At 36.5% G+C, this 27,401-nt stretch overlaps 2 protein-coding genes across 2 annotated transcripts; both read left to right on the top strand.

The window, feature by feature from the left end:
• The first annotated feature begins 15,427 nt into the window (after nt 1–15,427).
• Nucleotides 15,428–15,898, top strand: LOC143878911 (secreted RxLR effector protein 161-like). The gene is made up of 2 exons (XM_077381125.1): nt 15,428–15,575; nt 15,657–15,898. Exons 1-2 carry the CDS (start codon nt 15,428–15,430, stop codon nt 15,896–15,898), a joined length of 390 nt encoding a protein of 129 aa, XP_077237240.1.
• A 5,006-nt stretch (nt 15,899–20,904) lies between these two features.
• On the top strand, nt 20,905–22,046 carry OFP1 (ovate family protein 1). The gene has a single exon (XM_077380813.1). It carries the CDS (start codon nt 21,005–21,007, stop codon nt 21,953–21,955), a length of 951 nt encoding a protein of 316 aa, XP_077236928.1. The 5' UTR covers nt 20,905–21,004; the 3' UTR covers nt 21,956–22,046.
• The last annotated feature ends 5,355 nt before the right edge of the window (nt 22,047–27,401 follow it).

Below are 27,401 nucleotides of genomic sequence, written 5' to 3'. Positions count from 1 at the left end.
CTGAGTAGTTGCTTGCAATCAATGTCTAGGTCATCAGGGTTCTACCACCGACTCAGGATGAGGTTAGGTTTATGCCTCCCATGGAACCAGACCACCCAGTAATGTATCATCGTCACCGATATTGTATACATTTCATCCTTCGGTACATCGAGATTTTCAACACACATCTGTTATTATAACAGACCACTGCTGTACGGGTTCTTGAAGATAACCAGGGCGAAGCGGATCAGTCGAACCCTATATCAGTCCTTCACAATCTTATGACCCTTGCTTCCATTGCGCATGAAGGTTGCGATATTACGGATGAAGCTGATGATAGTCTCGTCCAATAAGAACCAGCGAGCGACATTGTGTATCACCTTCATCAAGAGATGTTACATGAGAGGTTGCTAAGGAAAGCTGTCGAAGCTGAGACTTTGGCGATGAAGGGAGAGCTACAGACAGTCAAGTTACAATATCACGAATACAATCAGAAGCTAAGTGAGCTTGCCAGAGAAGTAAATGTGCTTAAAGAGGGGCAAGCCCAAGTTGACCGTGTGAGTATTCTACAAAGGGATGCGATCGCTATTGATCGGTCCAATAGAACAATAGTGTTTGAGGGATTGGAGATCCATGAGTCTAGTCGAGTCGAGAAGTTGGACGCCTTTTTGGCACTAGGAGAAGGGTAAGGAAGAACTAAAAATCCCATATCTTTTTCTATTTTAATGCGGTTAATCTTTGAATGAGATATTGGTAATTTATGTACGTCGATTGAGCTGCCTACTTGTCTGTTATAAGGAAACAATAGTAGATGGGGAAAAAGATTTTCTAACGAAGAGCCATCTTATGACCCTCTATAAATTAAACGGTATTGTTATAGATTCGGTGAGCATTATTGACCACCTTCCTTACAATGTGGTGGTTGATCATTGACTTATGACGACCGATTTTCTGTGTAGTTCATTGATGTTTATATTAGAGTAAGTGCCCTAAAATCCAGTGTATTCCGCATGATAATCAATAAAAGTTTCTTTTCATGACAAATTATGGGTACTAAAAGCTAAATATGTGTGATATATTACTTATCATTAACACATATTTGACCTTACGTAGCAAAGTAGAAAACCCATGCTCATGGATTCACAGATCCTAGGGAGCAAGGAGATATGGGATTCCGGTTCTTTGCAGACCTTAATAGTTCCTAGTTGGGGTTGAGGTTGGACACGTCCTATATACCACTAACATCTATCTTGCCTACATGCACAAGATGTGGAGCGACTTATCTCAATCACTCGGGTAGTGGACCCTAAGCAAGATAGAATGCGTACGACAATGAGATTGCGTACTAAACAGGATCACATTAGAATAGCTTGTAGACATGAGACAGTTGAGTTCTTCTACTAGACAGGACCCTTTACATGTCCTTTGACCTGATGGGTCATATTGGTCCGTTGGCGAATCCCATTTTTTGTCTATCTAACCGTCATTCTCTTGGAGTCACCAGAGGGTAGTACTGGAGTGTTGGACAAACCTTTGAGGTCAATAGTGATACCCGACATGGAATTCTCCACCTATTTAATAGGATAACATCTACGGTTTTGGTCAGAGCAGTAGGCCTAGAAAATACCCGGCCAAGTGGATTTGATAAAGTGTATATCAAAAGGATTTCACAAAATAAGTTTTGAAATGGTTCTAGCAAATACATTTGCGGACCAATACTGCTTGACTGAAAGGTATACCATGAGTGAGCCCAGGGGGTAGTTAATGTCCAACCCTCGTAGGACTCAACTCGGTAGATGTGGACTTGGAGAAAGGACTTGCACATTTGATGTGATTAGGGGTACAATGATTTGACGGTTATCTTCAGGCTTACGTCTCGATGGAGGCCACTGACCCAATGCGATTGTAGCATTGGCTACAGAGCAATAATCACAGTGGGGCCCATGTATGGGTTTTGTAGGATCTACAGTTAAATCCCTACAATGATCCCACTCACTACTTGATTGACCTATTATAATCTATTTGATAGAGGTCCCGCATTTATTTGGTTGCATATACGAACTAGTTTCGTGGCATTGGATGCATTGAAAGGATACACAATGTATAGTGTATTTGCACTATGGGATACATTAGGAATACCAAAATAGTTAAGTATTAACCATAAAGGTTATTTTGGAAATTATAGAAAAATATGGATGGAGCTTTTATCCCATTGGATGGGAGGAAATATGTTTATTTAATTAAAAAAATTAAATAAATAATTGTAAGTTTAGCTTATAGACTGGTGTTACTAAAACAGTCATAACTTACTCATCACTTTGTCAAAATTAATGTGTGAGTTCTTGTTTTGAAGAAAATTGAAAGATATACAACTTTGTAGTTTATGAATTTTTCTAATTCTGCCATTCCCTTGTCCAAAAATGAGTTTCAAGTTTGACCTATAACATTATAACGGGAATGTAGAAAAAGGAAAGAGTGTAGGAGATATTTTAGAGATTGTTTTTATCCAATAAAGCAACCCACATTTTTTACTTGGAAAAACTGAATTTGAGAATTTCTAAAAGTACAAGAATTTCTAAAACTATTCCCACATTATTTGGTTTCTATTTTGAAAAAGCAAACTAGCTTGTTTCCAAATTGGAGCTTCCAATTGTGGCTAGTTTTCATTGCTTTTTAAGAATTCTATAGAAACTTTGCATTGTGCATATGAAATTGAGAAGTCTATAAATATAAGACATATTGCTGGGGTTTTCTACAGCTCTTCCATAATTCCATGTGCTGAAAATTGGCAGAGACACCCCAAAGTCTTTCTCTTCTTTTTCTTCTTCAATTCCATCAAATAGTTTTGTCTTTTCTGAGTCAAAGACAAACAATCAACCAAGTTCTACTGATCTAAATACAATTCTCATATTATAATTTGATTTAGATCAGATTATAAAGTAAACAAAAAGTTGTTTACAAGATCCTATGTGCAAGGAAAGGAATCCATCGGTTCAACTTGCGGTTTCTCATCGATTAAATCATTAGCGAATTTTCGAGGAGTAGATCACGCAAACATTTTTCTTCTCATCAGCCAAATAAGGTATTTATATTTATGTTTATTAAATCACTATAAAATCAATTAGTCCCTAGGAATCCTGTGTTAGAGCAAAAAATTTGTTCTACACGGTTTAATTTTCCGCTACATGTAGCAATTTTGCTCGAGGTTTTTCAACATTTTCTAACAAGTGGTATAAGAGCAAACTAGGGAATAGATTAGGAGGTTAACGAACCAAATATAGATCATGCGGTAATCCGCTGTGGGTCCGGACGTTTATCCCGGCTATCTGAGGTTTCTAGTCTTGGTGTGTTTTTAATAAACATAGGACTGTTTATCGAAAAACAACAAAACTGAACCGAACAGTGGATTTCTGGACGAGCCAAATCATCAAGAATCATCAAAATTCGACTAGCAGTTTAGGAGATATGATTTTTCAAAGTTTGGTACAAGTTGCTGGAATTCCTGAAATTAATTCTGAAAATTGATTTGGGTTTTTATTTCTCCACCCGAAAATGATTTGAAAAGCCTATAACCCGGGCATGGACTTTTCAAACAATGTCTTGGGGTATATGTAGCATGACCAAAACCTTGAGAAAGCATTCGAGTAACTATATCCCACTCAAAGTTACTCGAAAGGTAATGCTATCCGAAATATGTTCTCAGTATCTAACAATTTTATTTTTCACAAATCAAACGATCTTGTTTTCATGTAAAATTTTGTACGCTGATTTATTAGACTATATAAAAGTGTTTTATGATATTTTTAATTAAAATAAGAATAGTTGTGTGTTAATCAAAATTGAATTAACCTGGTATTTGTGCGAATTGATCGTTATTGGTGAAAGATAGGCAAAAAGGAGAATGGACCTCACTTCATGCATGAGATGCATGATTTTTTTTTGTGGATGTTCCGATCTAATGATTTATTTCATGGTTTGTAATATTTAAAGTCCGCAATGTAATTTTATTATTTCAATTTTAAATTACTTCCTCTGGGCAGTTGGGCGGACGACTGGTTTCCCACGGAGACCTTTTGAAGATGATATCATTCTCTAGGTTAGTATAAGACACTAGGGTAGTTTATATTTGTTTGTCCAAGACCTTTTGAAGATGATATCATTCTCTTGGTGCTCAATCAATGGATTGTGGATATTGCGGCATGGCGATGCTCAGATTGGCTAGCAGATGGAGGCGGATTCGATCCAACCAAAGAGGGACACACTTACTGATGTTGCTGATATTATTATACTTCATATAATGAGGCAAATCTGATTATACTCCTTTGGGAATTCACTTTGAGGCCAGCGAAGTTCCCCTTGTGCCGTTGCACAAAGTTGCCCATAATTCACCCTTAATTTGGCAAGATGGTGTTAAAGGGATTCCCTTATTCAAATAAGGTTAGTGGGAGAATCCCTACGATCCAAGATGCCAAATTGAGTTTCATGGAGTGATTATTTCCATGGTTTGTTTGTTTGCTTTCATGTAATGGATGGCATGGTTTGATTTGCTATGAATATTTTATATTTATGGAATGGTTGCATAAAGATAATTATTACTTCCACATTAAATAACTCTCTTAATAATATTAAGTTGATAAAAGGAGTAAAGTCGAAAGGACAAGACCTTGTGACTTTCAATAGACATCTAGCCGTTGGCTAGTCTAGGAAATAGGACGGTCACATGCCAAAGCAGAAGCCAATCATATTTCTTAACTAGAGTAACCGTTAGGTTCCTACTAGGATAAGGAGAATATGCATGATACATTGGTCACATGCCAAAGCAAAAGCCATTGTAGATTTGTATAGTTTTCCCAAGCAGTGGGTATAACTTAACTAAGCAAAGGGTATTGATGCCCAAAGGATATACATACTACAATGCTTGGAGGCCGAACATAAATCGAATCTCAAAGGATTAGATGAATTCGCTTATTCAAAGTTGAATAAGTTTTCGATGCCCATTGGAGAAATTATACATTTCTCTTCATTCACGAGGTTGAGGGGCCCATGAATAAGACGTGCAATGGGCGGTTACATCGTAGATCCAAATTCCAGATCCGATGGATATGTCATGAAATTAACTAAAATAGTTGTTTTACTAATTATGCCTCTTTCCTTTGTGCGTAGATACCATGGCTTCATTTAACCCATTAGCTTAAATCCTAGACAAAAATAAGAAAAGTGCCTTCCTCGCAGAGGGTAATGGACCCTCAGTAGCTAAGCCGAAAGGTAAAGGAGAGGGAAGAGCAAAAGGCCAAGGCTATAAGAAGAATATGTTAATGGCAAAGAACAAGAAGAACTTTAAAAAGAACAAGTCAACCAAAAGCAAAGACGGTTGCTTCCATTGCGGAAAGACTGGACATTGGAAGCAGAACTACATGAGCTATCTAGCTACCAAGCAGGGCAACAAGCCTACATCAGGCATGTTGCAAGTGTTTGTTGCTGAAACCAATATGATTACAACACCAGAGTTAAACGGTGTGTCAGTAAGGGGAAATTGAACACTGTTAGATGGTTCGATCTATGATGAGCTTTGCACAAGTACCTCTGTTTTTATGTGGATTTGCCCCAGAAACAGCGCTCTAAATCCTTAATCGAGTCCCAACTAAATCAGTACTAAGGACTCCATATGAGATATGGACGGGCAGAAAACCCACATTAAATCAAATGAGGATATAGGGTTGTCATGCCCATGTTAAAAAGATAGATGTCGAAAAGTTGGAGGCACAAACCAATAGGTGTCTCTTTATTGGATATCCTAGTGAAACAAATGTTTATATGTTTTATAACCCTGGTGAGCAAAACTATTTTTTGAGCCGAAATGCCGCATTCTTAGAAGAATAGTTCATTCAAGATGCAAGCGGAAATGATAAAATTCCCTTAGAAGAGCAACCCAAAAATCCAATAGAGAGATATGAGGAAGTTGAGCAAGTACCTACTAAACCTATTCCAACACTCCAACGTAGTAGTAGGGAGGTCAAATAACCTGATAGACCTGTCTACTTGGGAGAAGCAAGCACAGAAGATACAGATCCCCTTAACTACAAAGAGGCAATGTTAGATATCAATGCGAGATAATGGATGGATGCTATGATATCCGAAATGGAGTCTATGTATTCCAATAAGGACTGGAGTATCGTTGATTCACCTGAAGGTATTAAACTGTAAGCCCAATGGTTCCCATGGGTTCAATCATTCACTTTTTCCTTCTTATTTTGATGCTAGCAAACCCAAATTGATTAGTCTTTATGGACTAATGTGTTGTCTTTGAGTGTTGTGTCTTAGATAGGAACTTCACATGTCATATCGTCATTACACAACTCAACACAACACATGGCTTGCGGATCAACATACACAATGGACCAAAGAGATTGTGCACACATGGAAGAGATCATCTTTGGAAGATGTCCAAGCATAGAGCTCAAGTTGAGGATCCCACAAGCATGCCTAGCATATGCCAAGAGGAGCTTGAAGTTGAACAAAGTGTTGGTGAACTTCTCATGCCTCAAAAGTGAAGATTCATTCAAGAAGAGAAGTCACACGTACCAAAACATTCTCAAGTGTTCACTTACAAGCCAAAAGCCCAAGGAAGACCTTTGAAGCCAACACGATCAAGGTGCTTAGTTTAACTTTATAGATTGTATTGGAAAGCTTTTTCAAGTGGTTTTGCATTTTAAAGTGTTTTTCAATCCTCTTTCAAAATCAACCTTAAAACCTATTTGTATTTCATGTAAAATCATTTTCAGAGGTTCTAAATGTTATTAAAACAAAATTCCACAGCCCAAGAACGAAAGCATTAGTGCTAACCAAAGTTTACAAATGAAAAAAAAATGACATTAGTACTTGAATTATGAAAATAGCAGCTTAAACCTGATTAAATGGGTCCAAAACATTTTTAAATATTTTTTTAACAGATTTCTCTCATTTTTTTCATATCCGTAGTGGATAAGAACTTTAAAATCCAAATAGAGACGAGGGAGATATGAATTTTAGAAGATCGCGGCCAGAAACTGTTCTTGCAGCCGCGGTCGACCGGCCCAGTCAACCGACGCACCCCCCAATTTACCGAGGCAGGAAAATTTCTGTTTTTTTAAATTACAGATGACTCTCCGAGGTCGACTGCCACAACGCGAGAAACTAGCCGTTGGGGCATAACTGCTAGTTGCTTTTTTGACCCGTTTTTTATCTTTTCTTGCCCAAACTACCCCCAAACGGTCATGAATCATTGTGGGCTATAAATATGTTCTTCTACAATGGATCAAGGAAATTTTGGACTTATTGAAAACCTTACTTGAGCTTAAACCTTCAAATCCGTTAATTTCTTCAAAGAGCTTTGAACTTGCATATTTCATTTTGAAGAAGATCTCCACAGGGCTTTCATTTGTGTTATCTTTTGGAGAGTTTTGAGAGCTATTATCTTTGTATCAAGCCTATCAAGAGGCTAAAGCGAGTTTTTCTTTAGTTGTTCTTCTTTGTATCGAGGGTCTCCGATTCGGCCCGATAAGAAAGGTGAATCTAGGAGTTGTGAGAAGGGTTTCCGCTTCGGCCTTAAGGAGAACCTTGATTGTAAGATGGTCTTTGATTTGACCCATTAAGAAAGGTGAATCCGGAGCTAGAGGGTTTGTCCCCTCGGAGGTGGAGAAGGCGTGTGTAAAGCTTTCAACATTAGTGGAAAAATCCCAAGGAAAGACCAAGTACTTGGGTAGTGAAGTAGGTCCGTTAGTGACCGAACCACTATAAATCTTTGTGTGGTCTCCTTCCTCTTCTCTTACCTCTTTGTGGTGATTGGTAAATTCTAACCTTTCTTGTGCTTATGTTTTTATTGAACAAGGGTTAGAAAATATAAATGATAAGAAATATATAAACCCTAATTGTGTTAGCTTGATTACTTGAACTAGGTTTGATATAAATAGCTTAAAATTGGCAAATTAAATTTAACCTTCACACCTAATTAAGCCAAAATTTCTAATTGACCAATTCACCCCCCCTCTTGGGTTTCCACACTTGCATTTCATTTGGTATCAGAGCTTAGGCTCTTAAAGGGATTTCTTTAATCTAAAAATCTGCAAGAGAAAAGATCTAAGGCAACCTAATGGCATCTAAACTACCTTGCTTTGATGGAACCGATTATGGATCTTAGTCGATCCGTATGAAGTCCTATCTTAAAAGTCTAGATGAAGATTTATTAAAAGTAATTGAAAATGGATTCACCCTATATAAATCTAAGAGAGTAAATGAATATGACAAAAAATTGTTTTTCTTAAACTCTGAAGCTATGAGTGCCATATGTTGTGCTTTATCGACATATTTTTTTGATAGCATTTCTACTTGTAAAAATGCTAATAAAATATGGTCTAAACTTGAAAATAATTTTGATTCAACATGTTTCATTGTTTTAGAGAATTCAAATGATAGCATATCTAATGAAACTCTAAACATTAAAAAACTTATTGATAAATGTGAAGAATTGAAGAATGCTTTAAATGTTGAACTTTCTAAAAATGAAAAACTAACACTCTCTTACCACTATTTCTAATGAATTATTAGAATCGGAAAAAGACTATCAAGACTTATTAGATGACGAAAATGAGTTAATTGAGAATAAAAATAAATTGCAAAAAGAAATAGAGGAATGGAAATTAAAAGAAGAAGAAGTTAGAACAATCTCATCTCATGAATTAAATGCTCTAAAAGAAGAAATTAATGAGATGAAAATTAAAAATGAAGAACTCTCCCAAAATAACCACAAGTTTTACACATATATGTGATCATTCTTGTAGTTCATCATGTTTATCTACCTATTCTCTTATATCTTATGATTATTGTGGTAGATTTAGACATTACAAATCTAGATGTAAATTTAGATTTATAAAAGGTTCCAAGTTTGTATGAATAAAAAAGAATTCATTATATAAAACAAACTTGAATGGGCCCAAAATGGGTTGGGTTCCAAAACCCCCTACTTGAGGCATTTTATATGCTTAGTAGATTTAGGAGTATGTGCTAAAATCGAAAATCTTTTGAAAATTTCTTGTGCTTAAAAGTTATGATCTTTCCATCTTGTTTTCTAGATACTACATCTTAATAATAATATAAAGAAATCATTGTATCTAGTCAATTGTGTTGATTGTCATATCTATTGGAAAAGGCTCCCTAGATGTCCCATGTTGATATCTAGTTTATGTGTGTGCTTTAATTTGAATATCAATTGATAAATTTGTTTGTATAGACACTATGTGCCTATTCTTGTTTGATTCCATGTATCTATGCTGATTGTGCTAAAATGATAAATCATTTGAAATCCACTCTAGACATGTTGTAATTATTGAAAATTATATGTCTAGATGTTTAGTGCTTAAAGATCACATATTTTAAAAAACATATTATAGATCCACATATACTTATTTTGGTTTATCTATATGTATCTATAAAGTGATATTCATACCATTGATAACATGATATAGTATATTGATATCTATAAACCCATGTTATGGTGCACAATAGAATATACTCTCTTATTTTGGTATGATCATGCTCACTAGTCTAAGTGTTTAGTATATTACTTGAAATATGTTCATGCACTTAGTACCTTAAATGACCCATAGGATTAGCCTAGTTGATTTAACAAAAATCTCTAAATTTAGATATAATTGAAACTTATGCTCAAATAAGTCAAATGTATTGTGAAAGGAACAAAAATGGGTCTAAACATAAAACTTAATGAATCTCCATACATCTTGTTAAAATCTTAAGAAGTTCAGAAGTGAAAATGATTGCATTTGCCCAAGATATCTCTCTTCCTTGATTATTCATGAAAATCCTTGGCTCTTAAGATCATGTCTCATTTTTTCTAAGGAAAATTGCAAATGCAACTTAGTTCAATGAAGAAATCTTGATTCATCCTAATTAAACTAAGTCATATGAAGCATGTCCATAACCTTAACTTCTCAGTCATCCATAACATGCAAATCATATGAGAAAATCACTTGTTGAAAAAAACTCCAAAATTATGTTAAAACATCAAACAAGTGAAATTTGATTAAAAAATGTGAAGTACTAAGAAACCTTGATTATCTTAAATCCTTCACACCAATCATTAGATCACATTGTCATTATGGAGTATGTTTGATATTTATCATCTATATATATTATCCATATGACATTGTTGAGTTCACAAAATAATTGAACTTAAAACATTCTATTCTTGTGAGCTTCAAAACTAAAGTGGAATCATTAAAATATTATGATCATTAAAATCCACTCAATGAAAGGCATATGATTAGAATTGATAAATGTTTTGCCTATTATATGTGATCTATGAATATCAACACTTGAGTATTCTTGAGATAGATCATTATAAAATTTGAGTAATTCAATAATATGAGAAATCGTAAGTCACTCAAATTTATATCTCATGAGTTCATTTCAAATTGTGAAAATCATAAAATCATGAGATTATGCCTAAAAAACCAAAAGTATGCTTAAAATTGAATTATGTGCATAACTGGCTTTGAAAGGAAAAATTAAAACGAAATGTGTTTTGATAATCACACTTAATTATTTACTTAAATTTAATCTATCAAAACACATCTTATAAGCTAATAAGGAACATGAAAATAAAAATGAAAATGTACATTCGCTAAATAGTTGAAAACTAGTTTGCCTTTATAGAAAATCTCAAAGAACTAGTTTACTTCATAATAGAATATAGTTGCTTATCCTAGGATAGATTTATAATCACTTGTCATCATTTGCTATCACTGGTATGCTTATATTAGCTTATTTATAACTCTCTCTCTCTCTCTCTCTCTCTCTCTCTCTATATATATATATATATATATATATATATATAGAGGAATAAGATTGTACGCTCGACCGTACCTAAAGTTAGGTACGGTAGAGTGCCAAATCACATGGGTCCCCCATTTTTGGTGGGCATCTAAACCATTCATTTGCAAGGCCCCATCATAGATAGGGTGCATACCAAAAATCAGCTCCATAGGATCATCCTAACCCATCCATTTGTGGAGGCCAAAATGGACAGACAGTGTTTGTCCACAAATCTGCCCATTTTGGCCTCCAGTTTTGGAGGGGTTAGGATGATTCAATGGTGCTGATTTTTGGTATGCACCCTATCTATGATGGGGCCTTGCAAATGAATGGTTTAGATGCCCACCAAAAATGGGGGACCCATGTGATTTGGCACTCTACCGTACCTAACTTTAGGTACGGTCGAGTGTACAATCCTTTTCCTCATATATATATATATATATATATATTTTCCCTTGTGTGGTTTTAGCTATATGGTAAGATGTTAAACCCTAAAGTTAAAAGCTACTCAATTGGTACTCTTAGTCCTCTTACTTAGTAAGTTGGAGAGTATATCCTCACCTTTTAATTAAAACACCTAATCTTTTTGGCTTCCAGCCAACATCTCAACCATGATTAGCCATATGTGCTTTGATGTGTTATTTGTGTATATATATATATACCATATATGCACATAGTTAGGGGGAGCATGGTCTGCTAGGTTGTCATCTCATTTAGTATCACCTGATTACTCCTGCAAGCATACATTAGTAGCATAAGGATTGTTATTCAGTCATTCACTTCCAAATCCCTTGGTGACTCAGTTTGGACAGCCCTTTAAATTCATACACTATATGAGTCTTTAACAAAGGGGAAGCTTTACATATCATATCCGTCCTTCTTCCATCTTATCATATGTGGGTTGATATGGTTATTACATTCCATATGGTAAGAGCATTCATTTGGAGCCTCATTGCTCCATTTGTGGTGTAGTTGGGTCTTGTCTTATACTTTCATTCTGAGATCATCTTTCACTTATGACAAGAACCTTAGCCTAAGCCTCAGTGTCATATCCTTTTAGGCTTGGACTTATCTTGGATGAACTCATATGGTATCATCACTTCCAATGATAAGTAACTTGTTTTAGAGTTTGAAAACTCTCTAGAACTCTTCTTCATAGGATTGTGCTCAAATTGATCATCTTGTTTCTATGAATTCTTAGTTATCATGTGCATTATAAGTCATTTATACCAAATCTTCATGATAAGTTTCCTTGGCTATGAACTCATTGTCATATCTTTAGCCATTGTGTATTGTCATGCCTTGCCTTATACATTTCATTTAAGGCTAATAACAAATACTTAGGGGGAGAGCTAAATTGTCTTATTCGCATCTTTATATGGACCATAGTGATGTGGTCACAATGTCCATTGCCCCATTTGATGTGCTAAAATGTAAATCTTTTAGATTGAATACAAAAAAAACTGCTTGTCATGCACTGTACTCAATGCTTCTTGCTAAATCTTTTATGATAAGCATTAGGAGAGCTGAAAATGTTATATCATTCATATTTCATGGGCTACAAGGTTACTTTGTTGTTACCCTTTTCTTGTGCCCATCCTGCATAGCTCTACATAGGACTAAACATAGAAGTATCTTGCAAATTTCAATCATATTTCTATATTTTTTTGGTTGTCCCTATCCCTATCATGTGTATTCAAGTTGATTACCTTATAATCATGATAGTTTCTTAATAAAACCGTCAAATGTCATATCTTCTCAATCACTTCACTTGTTATGTCATGCCTTGATTGATCTATGTTCATGCATAGCAAAATTTAGGGGGAGTGCTTAACTGTCAAATCTTTTGTGTTCATATACTTCATAGGGTTGTGTTTAAAATGGTTATATTACTCAACACCCTTTAGTTGTGCTTAAGTTGTCTATACTTGCATACTTCAAAACAAAAAAAGGTAGGGTGGATATCTTACTTACCTATGATGCTTCATTCTTTTCATGCATTATTCACTTTGAGCACATCATATTCATAATAAGTAGATAGGGGGAGTGCTTATTGCACATCTTGGCATATTAGTTTGAGCTTTCACTGTTGAAACCTCCCTTTTTACTGCTACCAAAAGGAGGAGAATTTTTGGAATTGATTAGGCAGTCCATAACTTATATGCATCACTTGCTTTACATTTATATATTACACTTGTGCATATAGTGATGGGAAGCTATGCTCTATTGTTATATCAATTGATGTCTATTTATTTATCATTTTGATATCTCCTGCCTCCTAATCAATTTTAGTTTGCCATCATCAAAAAGGGGGAGAATGTAAGCCCAATGGTTCCCATAGGTTCAATCATTCACCTTTTTCTTCTTGTTTTGATGCTAGCAAACCCAAATTGATTAGTCTTTATGGACTAATGTGTTGTCTTTGAGTGTTGTGCCTTAGACAGGAACTTGACATGTCATATCGTCATTACAAAACTCAACACAACACATGGCTTGCGGATCAACATGCACAATGGACCAAAGAGCTTGTACACATATGGCTTGCGGATCAACATGCACAATGGACTAAAGAGCTTGTACACATATGGCTTGCGGATCAACATGCACAATGGACCAAAGAGCTTGTACACACATGGAAGAGATCATCTTTGGAAGAAGTCCAAGCATAGAGCTCAAGTTGAGGATCCCACAAGCATGCCTAGCATATGCCAAGAGGAGTTTGAAGTTGAACAAAGTGTTGGTGACCTTCTCATGCCTCAAAAGTGAAGATTCATTCAAGAAGAGAAGTCACATGTACCAAAGCATTCTCAAGTGTTCACTTACAAGCCAAAAGCCCATGGAAGACCTTTGAAGCCAATACGATCAAGGTGCTAAGTAGTTTAACTTTATAGAATGTATTGGAGAGCTTTTTCAAGTGGTTTTGCATTTTCAAGTGTTTTTCAATCCTCTTTCAAAACCAACCTTAAAACCTATTTGTATTTCATGTAAAATCATTTTCAAAGGTCATAATTGTTATTAAAACAAAAGTCCATAGCCCAAGAACGAAAGCATAAGTGCTAACCAAAGTTTACAAATGAAAAGGAATGACATTAACACTTGAATTATGAAAACATCAGCTTAAACCTAATTAAATGGATCCAAAACATTTTCAAATATTTATGAAAATATTTTTAACTGATTGCTCTCATTTTTCTCATATCCGTAGTGTATAAGAACTTTAAAATCCAACGAGAAGCGAGTGAGATATGAATTTTAAAAGATCGCGGCCATAAACTGTTCTTGCAGTCGCGGTCGACCGGGGCAGTAAAATTTCGGTTTTTCAAAATTTCAGATGACCCTCGGAGGTTGACCGCCCTACCCTAGTCGACCACCACAGCGTGAGAAACTAGTCGTTGAGGTATAACAGCTAGTTGCTTTTTTGACCCGTTTTTTTATCTTTTCTTTCCCAAACGGTTGTCAATCATTGTAGGCTATAAATATGTTGTTCTATAATGGATAAAGGGACTTTTGGACTTATTGAAAACCTTACTTGAGCTTAAACCTTCAAATCTATTAATTTCTTGAAGGTTAATGACCGAACCACTATAAATCTTTTTGTAGTCTCCTTCCTCTTCTCTTACCTCTTTGTGGTGATTGGTAAATTCTAACCTTTCTTGTGTTTATGTTTTTATTGAACAAGGGTTAGAAAATATAAATGATAAGAAATATCTAAACCCTAATTGTGTTATCTTGATTACTTGAACTAGGGTTTGATATAAATAGCTTAAAATTGGCTAATTGATTTTAACCTTCACACCTAATTAAGCCAAAATTTCTAATTGACCAATTCATCCCCCCTCTTTGGTTGCCACACTTGTATTTCATAAACCCATTAGATGCCAATGGATCTTTAAGAGGAAGAAAGGCCCTGATGAAAAGGTGGAGACTTATAAGGCTAGGCTAGTGGCAAAGGGTTATAGTCAAAAGGCTGGTATTGACTATGAGGAAATCTTCTCACCAGTAGTCATACTAATGTCCATTAGGATTTTACTAGCTATCTCTGCATTATGATTACGGAATCTGGCAGATGGACGTCAGAACTGCCTTCTTGAATGGAAACATTCAGGAAGATATTTACACGGTCCAGCCAAAGGGTTTTGAGACTGCTGGAGAGGGTAGTCAAAAGGTGTCCAAGTTGCAGAGATCCATTTATGGATTGAAGCAGCCTTCTCGTAGTTGGAATGTTTATTTTGATGAAGCAGTCAAAGAGTTTGGTTTCTGTCAAAACGTAGATGAGGCTTGTCTTTACAAAATGGTCAGTGCGAGTGCGGTGACATTCTTGGTTCTTTATGGACATCCTACTCATTAGGAATGATGTAGGAATGTTATCAAGTACAAAGTTATGGCTTTCAAGCACATTTGCTATGAAAGATCTGGGAGAAGCTTCTATATTCTAGGGCTTAAATTGTTTAGAGACCGAAAGAATATGAAGCTTGGACTATCACAAGAAATTTACATAGATAAGATATTGGCAAGGTACAACATGGCGGATTTCAAGAAATGATTAGTTCCTTTCAGGCATGGAATCAAGCTATCCAAGAAGATGTCTCCCAAGACACCTGAGGATAAGCGGGTTATGAACAACATTCCCTATACTTTGGATGTGGGAAGTCTTATGTATGCTATGTTATGTACAAGACCAGATATTTGTCACTCTGTAAGTGTGGTAACCAAATATCAGTCGGACCCAGGTCTAGATCATTGGACAGCAGTTAAACATATTTTCAAGTAGCTTAGGAGAACTAAACATTATTGTTTAGTTTACGGTGCAGACGAGCTAGTTGTTTCTAGTTTTACCGACGCAGACTTTCAGTCTAACGTTGACAACATGAAATCATCATTGGGTTTTGTGTTCACCTTAGCAAATGGGGCAGTGTCATGGAGGAGTTGCAAGCAAGATACTACGGCAGATTCCACGACTGAGGCTGAGTACATCGCTGCGAGTGAAGCAACAAAAAGAGGCGGTACAACTGTGAAAGTTTTTGGACGACCTTTGAGTCGTGCCCTCTGTTGAGAGACCCATTACGCTATACTGTGATAACAACGGAGTGATTACTCAAACAAAGGAGCCGAGGTCTCATCAGAAGTACAAGCATGTACTTCGAAACTATCATGTGATATGAGAAATCATTGACAGAGGAGATGTGGCTATTGCAAAGGTTGCTTCAACGGATAACGTGGTGGACCTTTTTACCAAACCCCTTAGTCAAAAGGTGTTTGACAGGCATGAGGAGGGGATGGGTCTGAGATATATGCATAACTGGCTTTGAGGGCAAGTGGGAGATTGTTAGAGTAGGTGCCTTAAAACCCAGTATATTTCACATGATAATCAATAAAAGTTTCTTTTCATGATAAATTATGGGTACTAAAAGCTAAATATGTGTGATATATTACTTATCATTGACACGTATTTGTCCTTAAGTAGCAAAGTAGGAAACCCATGCTCATGGATTCAAAGATCCTAGAGAACAAGGAGATATGGGATTTCGGTTCTTTGTTGACCTTAATAGTTCCTAGTTGTGGTTGAGTTGGACACCTCCTCCTGTACAACTAGCATCAATCTTGCCTACATGTACGAGATGTGGAGTGGCTTATCTCAATCACTCGGGTAGTGGACCCTAAGCAAGATAGAATGGGTACGACAATGAGATTACGTACTGAACATGATCACATTAAAATAGCTTGTGGACAGGAGATAGTTGAGCTATTCTACCAGACAGGACCCTTTACAGGTCCTTTGACCCGAGGGTCATATTGCTCTGTTGGTGAGTCTTACTTTTTGTCTATCTAACCGTGACTCTCTTGGAGTCACCAGAGGGTAGTACTAGAGTGTTGGACAAACCTTTGAGATCAATAGTGATATCCGATATGGAATTCTCCACCTATTTAATAGGATAACATCTACGGTTTTGGTAGGCCTAAAAAATACCTGGCCAAGTGGATTTGATAAAATGTATATCAAAAGTATTTCACAAAATAAGTTTTGAAATAGTTTTAGCAAATGCATTTGCGGGCCAACACTGCATGACTGAAAGGTATACCATGAGTGAGCCCAGGGGTAGTTGATGTCCACCCCCCGTAGGACTCAACTCGGTAGATGTGCACTTTGAGAAAGGAGTTGCTCATTTGATGTGATTAGGGGTATGATGATTTGACAGTTATCTTCAGGGTTACGTTTCCATAGAGGCCATTAACTTAATGCAATTGTAGCATTGGCTACAGAGCAATAATCACAGTGGGGTCCATTTATGGGTTCTGCAGGATCTACCCTTAAATCCCTGCTACGATCCCACTCACTTCTCGATTGACCTATTATAATCTATTAGATAGAGGTTCCGCATTTATTTGGTTGCATATACGAACTAGTTTAGTGGCATCGGATGCATTGAAAGGATATACACAATGTATATAGTGTATTTGCACTATGGGATAGATTGGGAATACCAAAATAGTTAAGTATTAACCATAAAAGTTATTTTGGGAATTATAGAAAAATACGGATGGAGCTTTTAACTTATTGGATGGGAGGAAATAAGTTTATTTAATTAAAAAAATTAAATAAATAATTGTAAGTTTAGCTTATAGACTAGTTTTACTAAAACAGTCATAACTTACTCATCTCTTTGTAAAAATAAATTTGTAAGTAGTTTCGAAGAACTTTGAAAGATATACAACTTTATAGTTTATTATTATTTTTAATTATGCCATTTACTTGTCTAAAAATGAGGTCAAAATTTGACCTACAACATTATAACGGGAATGTAGAAAAAGGGAAGAGTGTAGGAGATATTTTAGGGATTATTTTTATCCAATAAAGCAACCCACATTTTTAGTTGGAAAACTCAATTTAGGAATTTCTAAAAGTCCAAGAATTCCTAAAAACATTCCCACATTGTTTGGTTTCTATTTTGAAAAAGAAAACTAGCTTGTTTTCAAATTGGAGCTTCCAATAGTGGCTAGTTTTTATTTTTTAAGAATTCTCTAGAAACTTTGGATTGTGTATATGGAAATTGAGAACTCTATAAATATAAGACATATTGCTGAAGTTTTCTACAGCCCTTCCATAATTCCATGTGCTAGAAATGGTAGAGACAGCCTAAAGTCTTTCTCTTCTTCTTCTTCTTCAATTTCATCAACCAATTTTATCTTTTCTAAGTCAAAGACAAACATCCAACCAAGCTCCATTGATCTAAATACATATTTTCATATTATAATTTGATTTAGATCAGATTATAAAGTAAACAAAGATTTTTTTCCAAGATCCTTTATGCAACGAAAGGAATCCATCGGTTCAACTTGAGGTTTCGCATCGATTAGATCGTTGGCTGATTTTCGAGGAGTAGATCACGCAGACGTTTTTCTTCTCATCAGCCAAATAAGGTATTTATAGTTATGTTTATTAAATCACTATGTAATCAATTAGTCCCAAGGAATCCTGGGTTAGAGCAAGGAATCCTGGGTTAGAGCAAATATTTTGTTCTACACGGTTTAATTTTTCGCTATGTGTAGCAATTTTGCTCGGGATTTTCTAACATTTTCTAACAGTTTTTGATGAGCACCTTAATCGAATGGATGAAAACGGAGCATAGGGTAAGGGTCGGTGCATTACCCTTTTGTGCCGCCTTGCGGAAGGTGAAAGTCACCATTGATTGCCTTCTAACGAGTTTTATAATTATCCATTCCATGGTTATTATAATTACTACCTTGTAAATATAGGAAAAGCTAAATTACACCAACCCGCCGACCATGCCATCTCTAGTACCATACCTCAGGGACTTAGACCTCGTTCCCATTAATAACGTTAAACAAATACTTCTTTCAATATGCACCGGAGTCCATTAGGTTCTTCTTATCGTAGATATGGAATGCAATGCATTCGTAATTTTTGAATTGTTGGGCGTAGAAGGCACCCAACCTGTGGAGAGTGTTGTAAGTGTTCCCTATGATTAATCATATATTGCTTCCCATTTTAGTTGGAAAAACTGTACTAACATTATATATAATCAATGTCGGCACGGGTTAAAATTTTAAGATATACTTAACAACCCGCGGAAAAAATCCCGAAGAATGGCCAATTATGATTGCAACAAAGCAACCATTGCATAACAACGAGTGAGTGTATTTAAAACGATTCTCTTTAGATCTCCTCTACTGAAAATTAATCATGCGTGCCACATCTATGCATGCAGATTTGATTGTTGGGTATTTGTGATGAAGTAAATGGAGTGCCTATTGAGGGACTGTAACTTCTCCTTCACGGCCGACGACATACCCCATATAAGACGCACCCTATGCAATTAATTTTTGGGTGGGGTTTATGGAAAATGTAGGGTATAGGATGATGAATCAAGGGTATCTATGTGTATTATGTTAGGGCAGCTATTTTCCCACCCCCTATTGTAATTTAGAGAAATGGATCATCAAACATTGTTAATGTACATGCCTATTTCTACCAATCATCATTCATCATACATTGTCATTCCTAGTCAATATTTTGCTATTACATGAAGGGAGTTCATTAACCGGTAGCAAATCACTAGCGAACACTCCTATATACCATAAAAGTAACTCTACCCCATCTTCTTAACCCAGCATGTGAAGAGTTAATATAATAAAAACAAGAAAAAGCACAACAATATTTGATCCGTGCTAGACAACAACAAATATGCCACTGTTGTGTATAGACCTATGAGACTGAAATCCTTATTTTAACGCCAGCATAATTAATTCAAAATTGACCCTCTGTTTGCTGGCCAACTTTATCAACAAATACGACGCCATTTTGAATTTGTAACATTGGCGTCCCATCAGAAATGCCGCGTGATTTAAAAACGTCTGCATTTTCCAACCTATAATTTTTTAATAATACTGTAAACACTCATTTCTAAGGTAATTTACCCACACATTCTCTATAATACAAACACTCATGGAATTTACCCAAACATTCTCTATAATACTAACACTCGTGGAATAATTTACCCAGACAGACATTTTCTATCTTCATACTAAAACTCATTTTTGATGTAACAAAAAGTTCATATGTTATATTAAAAGTTAAAACAAACAAAAAAGTTATATATACAATCTAAAGGTCCTCTGCCTTAGGACAAGCCTCGGAGCCATCCTCGAGGGTGGCAACCCTGGTCATCGGAGGAGGGGGAGGAGGGGGAGGGGGATTGGAACTTGAGGCCTTGAGGAGAGTCGCCCGACTTGTCCTCTTCGCCACCAGCTCGCCAAAGAACTCCTAGAGGTATTTACTGTCCGGTAAAGATTCCACATCAACAAAAGTAAATCCTTGCGGGATGGAGAGGTCATATTTACTTTTGAATGGTTCTTCAGCCATTGTTGAGAGAAGAGAGTTGCAGACTTGCACTAGTTGGGGACGGTTCGAATGGGATGGGAGAGAAGAACCCAACGCACACTATAAATATACATAAGTTGGCGACGGTTCTGATTTACCGCCTCCTAGAACGGTGCCTCATAATGATGGTGCCCTTTCCAATCAAGTCATTATTTCTCAATATGTACGCCACTGGTACAAGAAATATGCGCCACCGGTAAATATACGCCACTGATTCGCTACGTGGGTGCAATCGGTACAATACAGATACGCCACAGTTACAATATATGTACGCCAACGGTACAACAACTCTGTCCCACCGATACAAAAAGAATGGTGCAAGTTCCATGGACCAACATACGAGGATGATTGACATCATGTCAGAAGGACCAACATACGAGGACTCCATCTTGGTCCTGATGATGTCAGAAGGGTATTGGGGTCTTTTTCCCACCCGATTTTGAAGAATCACCCGTGTTTCATTCTTGTTTTAGAAAGTAACCGAAATCCGTAACTCCTCGTGCCCACATTCCGTACTTTTCTCTTCGGTTTGGTTTCAAGCCAACTTTTCACTTTGAAAAATTCTGTGGGTCCCATCTCAGCTTAAAGACACACCTCCAAGGTCTCTTTCCCTTTCTACCTTTTCCACCTTTATTTATCCCCCACCTTCCTCTCATCCAAGAAAGAAACAGAGACAGAGGAGATAGGATTTCCTTTCAGATAAGTAGAGATTATCAAGAGAGAATTTCTTCCGAGAGAGAGAGAGAGAGAGTTATCTTCATGGGTAATTATAGATTTAGGCTATCTGATTTGATGCCAAATTCCTGGTTCTACAAGCTCAGAGACATGACCAAAACTAGAAGCCAAAACATCTCCCATCCCAAGAAGAATAAACACCCTCCAATTGCAACACAACCACCATCTACACCCAGAAAAGACCCACAACTTTCGCACCCACGACAGTCCTACTACTTCACCACACAACCAAACAGTGATCAATTCTACAATTCTCCAATAAACTTCAAAGCCTCAGACACATATTTCCACGACCCACCAAGGAATTCCAGAAGAAAAACCAAAAGAAAAAACCACAGATCTTCCTCCAAGCTAGTCACATCCTCTGTCTCATCAGGCTGCAGCTGTGGCACCACCTTCGATTATTCGGCTACCGATATAATTATCGAAATGGATAACAAAGAGTCTTATATTCAGAAAATCAATAAGCCCGACGGGTTCGACTCCATTTCAGAGCTCGAACTTCCTCCCATCTTGACAAAACCTACAAAATTCAGTGACCCAATTCGCGATCAAATTCAGAAGAAAGAAACAGAACATACCAAATTCAGAGGTTCTGCGAAATTAGAGGAGAAAATTCGTCATTCAGCAAGAAAATCTATTTCACAGTCTTCTCAAGGTCTAAGAATTCGCACGAATTCTCCACGGCTAGCAAGCAGGAAGCTACAGGCAACCAATCGGAAGAACACGTCGACAATGGGATCGAGAAGGAATAGTGTCTCAGAAAGCTTTGCCATTATGAAGTCATCATTTGATCCACAGAGAGATTTCAGAGAATCTATGGTGGAAATGATAGTGGAGAACAATATCCGGGCATCGAAGGACTTGGAAGAGCTCTTGGCATGCTATCTCTCATTAAATTCGGACGTCTACCACGATGTTATCATCAAGGTTTTCAAACAAATTTGGTTTGATCTCACCGATATTCAGATGTAAAAAATCATGGAAATTGTATGAATTTTCTTGTGACTGTGATCTATTAGCATAACACCAAATTTTCTCTTCCACTCTTAGATTTGCTAGATGATACTTTGAATTCTTGAATTAATAATTTCTACACATTCATTGTCTCAGTTCTCAGAAGAACCATTTGTTGTCAAATGTCTACAGGTGTTTCATCTTTAAAACTTCAAAATCGTTAGATTTTCCATCTTGGAAAGAGTGTAATTTTGTCAAGTTCCTGAAGTAAAATAAATAAAATTTCTGGATGTCTTTTTCTTTGAAGAAGGGCTGAAATTATGGCATTTTTTCTTAAGCCTAAACGTAGATTTTTTTCCCTTGGATTCTGAGAAGTAAGAAGGTTTTTCCGATTCCCATTTTACTAGTGCTTCAAAGGCCTCCTTTTTAAATTACAACTTATTCAAGGTCTGTAAGTCATCATTTTTATTAACCCAGATGAAAACATGTTAAAAATTGAAGATTAGATACTTCTCAAAAAAAGTTTCATGTTGATGAGCAAAAGAAAAAAAAACTTGTCCAAAATATTAACTCAAAAGCAATTCAACTGATCTAATTCTTTGGTAGGACAATCTAACTGAACTTAGTAGCTGGAGATCAAGAACTCCATATCCTATAAGAGAAATTAATTTCTCTAAAAAGGGAAAGCTGGAAATGCTCTGTTTCTGTCTACTGACTGAAGATTCTAAACAGGACACTCTTTCTAGATTTTCCATGCAATTTTCAGAGATTTCTGAACAAAGCAAAGAGCAACAAAAACTCAACAAATAAAGTGACCACTTATACGATCACTGACAGTTCTTTCCTAGAATTTCAGGTCTATGCTAGAAGTTACTCTTTTGGTGACTTGCTTTTTTGAAGAAAGAAGAAAATAGTACTGTCAGTGGTCAAATTACATGGGTCCCAACAAAAATTAAAAAAATGGTCTGTAAAATATTGGCTACCAAATTCAAAAGTTTTCGAATATTTACATATTTTTCTTATATTTAAAGATCTGTGAACAGTAAAAGAAAAACCAACAACTCTACGCATTGCATAAAATAAAGAGAAAAGTACAGAATCTGGGCATATATTTCAAGGAATTACGAATTTCGGGTTCCTTTTAAAACAAGAATGAAACACGGACGTTTCTTCAAAATCGGGTGGTAAAAACACCCAGATACCCTTCTGACATCGACAAAGTCCTCCTTTTTCATTACTGCCTATTAAATTGGAGCGCTTCACGAGGCTTTTTTTGGTTCGTTTGAATGTGTATTTGAACCGACAGAACCTTGGGTTCGTTTCTATCTTGGCCGTCGGAAATAACTAGAGACGGATGGATGCTTGACACATGTTGGAAAACTTTTTGAAACACTGACAACCTAAAGTCAATCATTATCTTTTCTCACTTCTCTTTTGGCTTAGAACAGTAACGTTATTGAATACGTCTCTTTTGGCTTAGAATCTTTTCACTTCTCTTTTGGTCCTCACTTCTCTTTTGGCTTATAACGGTAACGTTATTAAATACGTCTCTTTTGGCTTAGAATCTTTTCACTCCTCTTTTGGTCCTCACTTCTCTTCTGGCTTATAACGGTAACGTTATTGAATACGCCACTTTTGGCTTAAAACGGCGACGTTATTGAATATTTTATTATTTCTTACATATCTTTTGGCTAAGAACGCAGCTGGATTGTAGAGTACGCCGTCGGAATATCAAGTATGCGAAACACCCATCGTTCAAAGATATCAAGTACGCCATCGGAATATAGAATACGATGCCGGATTTTCTGGATTCAAACATGTGTTCCAAACGTATCGAGTACGCCACTGGATTCTTATAGTACGCCGTCGAAATATTAAGGGGTACACCGGCTGAGATAGGGTGTAAGCGGAAATAGGGTGTACACCGGCGGAATTCAGGGGTACGCCGGCGGAAATAATGAGGTACGCCGCCGGAATATCGAGTACGCTGTCGGATTTTCTGGGTTCAAACATGTGTTCCAAACATATCGAGTACGCCACCGAAATATCGAATACGCCGCCGGAATAAGAAGTACGCCGTCAGAATATCAAGGGGACGCCGGCGGAAATAGGGTGTAAGCGGAAATAATGGGTACACTGGTGGAATCTCATACAAAGATGTGGTATTAATAGAAGACGCCACCATTCCATATAAAGGCACCAGCGTTCCAAAAAGTTTTCCAACACGTGTCAAGCATCCATCTGTCTCTAGTTATTTCCGACGGCCAAGATAGAAACGAACCCAAGATTCTGTCAGTTCAGATACACATTCAGACGAACCAAAACAAGCCTCGTGAAGCGCACCAATTTAAGGGCAGTAATGAAAAAGGAGATTTTTGTCGATGTCAAAAGGGTATCAGGGTCTTTTTACCACCCGATTTTGAAGAATCGCCCGTGTTTCATTCATGTTTTAAAAGGAACCAAAATTCGTAATTCCTCAAAACATGTGCCCACATTCTGTACTTTTGGCTAAAATAAAACCTACCAGAAGTTCAAAGTCAAATCCTCAGTGGAAAGATATTATGCTCAAAAACAGTAAAAGAAAATACTTTAGATAAATGAAGTACAACGTTATTAAAGAAGCCAGAAGAAAGGGCAATATGCACAATAAAAGAAACACTAAAAGCCCAATGCACTAGAGAAAAGGCTTCATTAGATATAGTTAAATCTGCTATGAAAATTCAAATTTTCTTTTTTTTATAGATAAATGAAGTACAGAGATTATAAAATTAAAAACAAAATGCTACTTCTATCGAAATTGGAGAATCTCTTTAAACAGTAAAAGCACGGACAATACTTCAAACATAAAATACAGTCTAACAGAAGAAAGATGAACTCCTTTTTCCAAGAATTACATCATGGAACTGTAAAAGATAACTAAACTTTAATTTAAATTTGGAGGATGAGATAGAAACCTTTAACATTTAGGCATAACAGCCACATCAGTACCTATGCCTTAAAAGACAGATATGGTGGTGATTGCCCATATTCTATGGGTGTCTCTACCTACTGGTTGATGTACGATCAAAGGTTAGGCCCGGTAGGAGATGGTCTAGATTAATATTTCAACCATCAATGGTGTAATTTGATTTTTGTGGAAATGATAGACTCTAAACATAAGTTGTGTTCTGTAACCATTTTCGAGATTCTTCGATGAAACAGATGGAGATGGGATAATAGAATCTTCCAAAGTGGATCATATCTGCTTCGGAAAATCTCATTATTTTACTTACTTTGGCCACAAAAAAAAAGAATCGAAATTTCGAGAAAATGGCTTAGCAAATATGATTACGGAACATCACAAAAGTATTTTTCGGGATTTCGCATTTAAAAATGTGGGTGGGTAATAGTTGCCTAACACAGCTGTATTTAACTGTAAATATTTTTCAGCTGAAATTTAGTTTAGGCACTATGTAGCCGTGAATGATGAAGTGCTCCATAACATCTTATGGGCATCCAATGAAAGATGGCTTGGGAAGAAATATGTGCCTGAAAGCAGTAGAACACATGAAAACAAAACTTTTATTCCCAACGACTTTAAACCAAGATCCTAGTTACTATATTCCAATGGTGATGAATCAAAATTTAGGAGATATAGAAAACTCTACCACAGATTATTGAAGGATAATCAGTGCTTGATCCACTCCTTGCAAGGTACTCGACGTTTCTCAAACTTGGGCACTCCAAAAGTCGATGTAGTGGCTCCACGAGTTGCACGGGTTGAAGGAGAAAGACGAGAAGTCTTCTTTGAGATCCAATCCCAACTAAAATCCTTTTGGCCTGTTCTTCCAAAGAAGTAGAAGAGAGTGAAGAAGCAAGGAAACGAACTTGAGAGGAAAGAGAGAGTGGACATCCAAGTTTCCAAGAGAGTAAAACCATCCACCCCCTCTCTCCCCTTTGTAGAATTTCCTTGGTGAAATTTGTTTCCTCCTTGTATCCCAATTGATTTTGGAAACTGCATCAAATAAAATTTTACTATTCATTTTTTTCCTGAAACAATAAGATCGAGAAAAACGAATTTCCCATATATGTGAGTTTCCAAATTCAATAGGACTCTCACGAAAATTAGAAACCTTTTCCATTTTGCGCTTTCTCTTCCTTTTAGTTTCAACCAATTGGAATGCACATAATAATCAGCCAATAAGATTTCACTTAATTCCCAACCAATAGGATTTAAGTATTAATTAAGCACGTGTTAATTAAAAAAGGCACACACCATAAGTATGTTGTATCTCTTATAATAAACAAGCACACGCCCTATGTACGTTGCAACTCCTCCATGTATCTCATACAGTTGATCTAATCGATTCAATTCAAATGATCAAATTCGGAACCCGATGCTAGAGTGTGTGCCCTAAAAACCAATTGTTGTTGTATTGAAACTATTATTTTAATGAGAATTGATTGTTTCATGACATCTATTGTACTTTACAGGAGTTTGTGATGTGCTTCTTGACACATGTTTGTCCATTAGGTAGCATCGCAGGATTGGCCATGCACATATAGATTAGATATGGCCTTCTGGTTCTTTGGAGACCTAAAATGTTCCTAGTTGAGGTTGATATTAGGCATCTTGTACCTATACGCAACCAACATCAGACCTGCTTCCATACACACATTGGGGTTCCTTATCTCGGTCACTATAGTAGTTGACTCTAAGCTGGTAGGATGGGTGCAATGAATGGTTCACACACTGAATGGATAACTAAAATCCCAGTTAGGCAACCAAGAGGGGGTGAATTGGTTGTCTTATAGAATTTTACCTTTTAAAAATTTTTGCTATTAAGATTTCTAGTGTTGCTTTTAATAGCTTAAATAATGGAAGATTGATTAGCAACACTTAACACTCAATAACCATTCAACACTAGTTTTAAGTTTGTTAACTTAATCAATGTAATTTGATTACACAAATAAGCACTAGTTAGTTGATTAGCCAAATTCAAGAGATATCTTCAATAAACACAAATCAAAGGTATTCACATCAATCAAGCAAGAGATAATCCCAATAGAAATAAAGCACAAGTAAAAGAGTAGGGATAGAGAAAGTGCACCAAGAAGTAGAAGAAGATTACACACAAGATTTAAAGTGGTTCGGCCCAAAGCCTGCTCCACTCTTCTTAAGTTTAGCTCCTTGAGGCAATCCACTAAATATGATTCTTGATACAATGAAGATGGCTCCACATCTTCAACACTCATCCATGAAGATGGCTCCGTGTCCACGAGCACTCGCCAATTACAATTCGAGCTCCACCGCTCCAAGGGACTTAAATACGACACCCTTTCGCTCTTTTACAATGTTGAAGAAGAACAAGAAAAGAACACTCTTTTAGCCTTTTGAAGGCTTGATATACAACAATCAAAGCTCACTACAATTCTCTCAAAATATTACAATTGAAGCCTATTCCAACTCTCTTGATGATTTGTC

This window comes from Tasmannia lanceolata, unplaced genomic scaffold (assembly GCF_043159265.1).
Source record: "Tasmannia lanceolata isolate RefF3 unplaced genomic scaffold, GAP_Taslan_0.1 ptg000006l, whole genome shotgun sequence".
NCBI lineage: Eukaryota > Viridiplantae > Streptophyta > Magnoliopsida > Canellales > Winteraceae > Tasmannia > Tasmannia lanceolata.
This window is presented reverse-complemented; position numbering and strand designations above follow the sequence as displayed.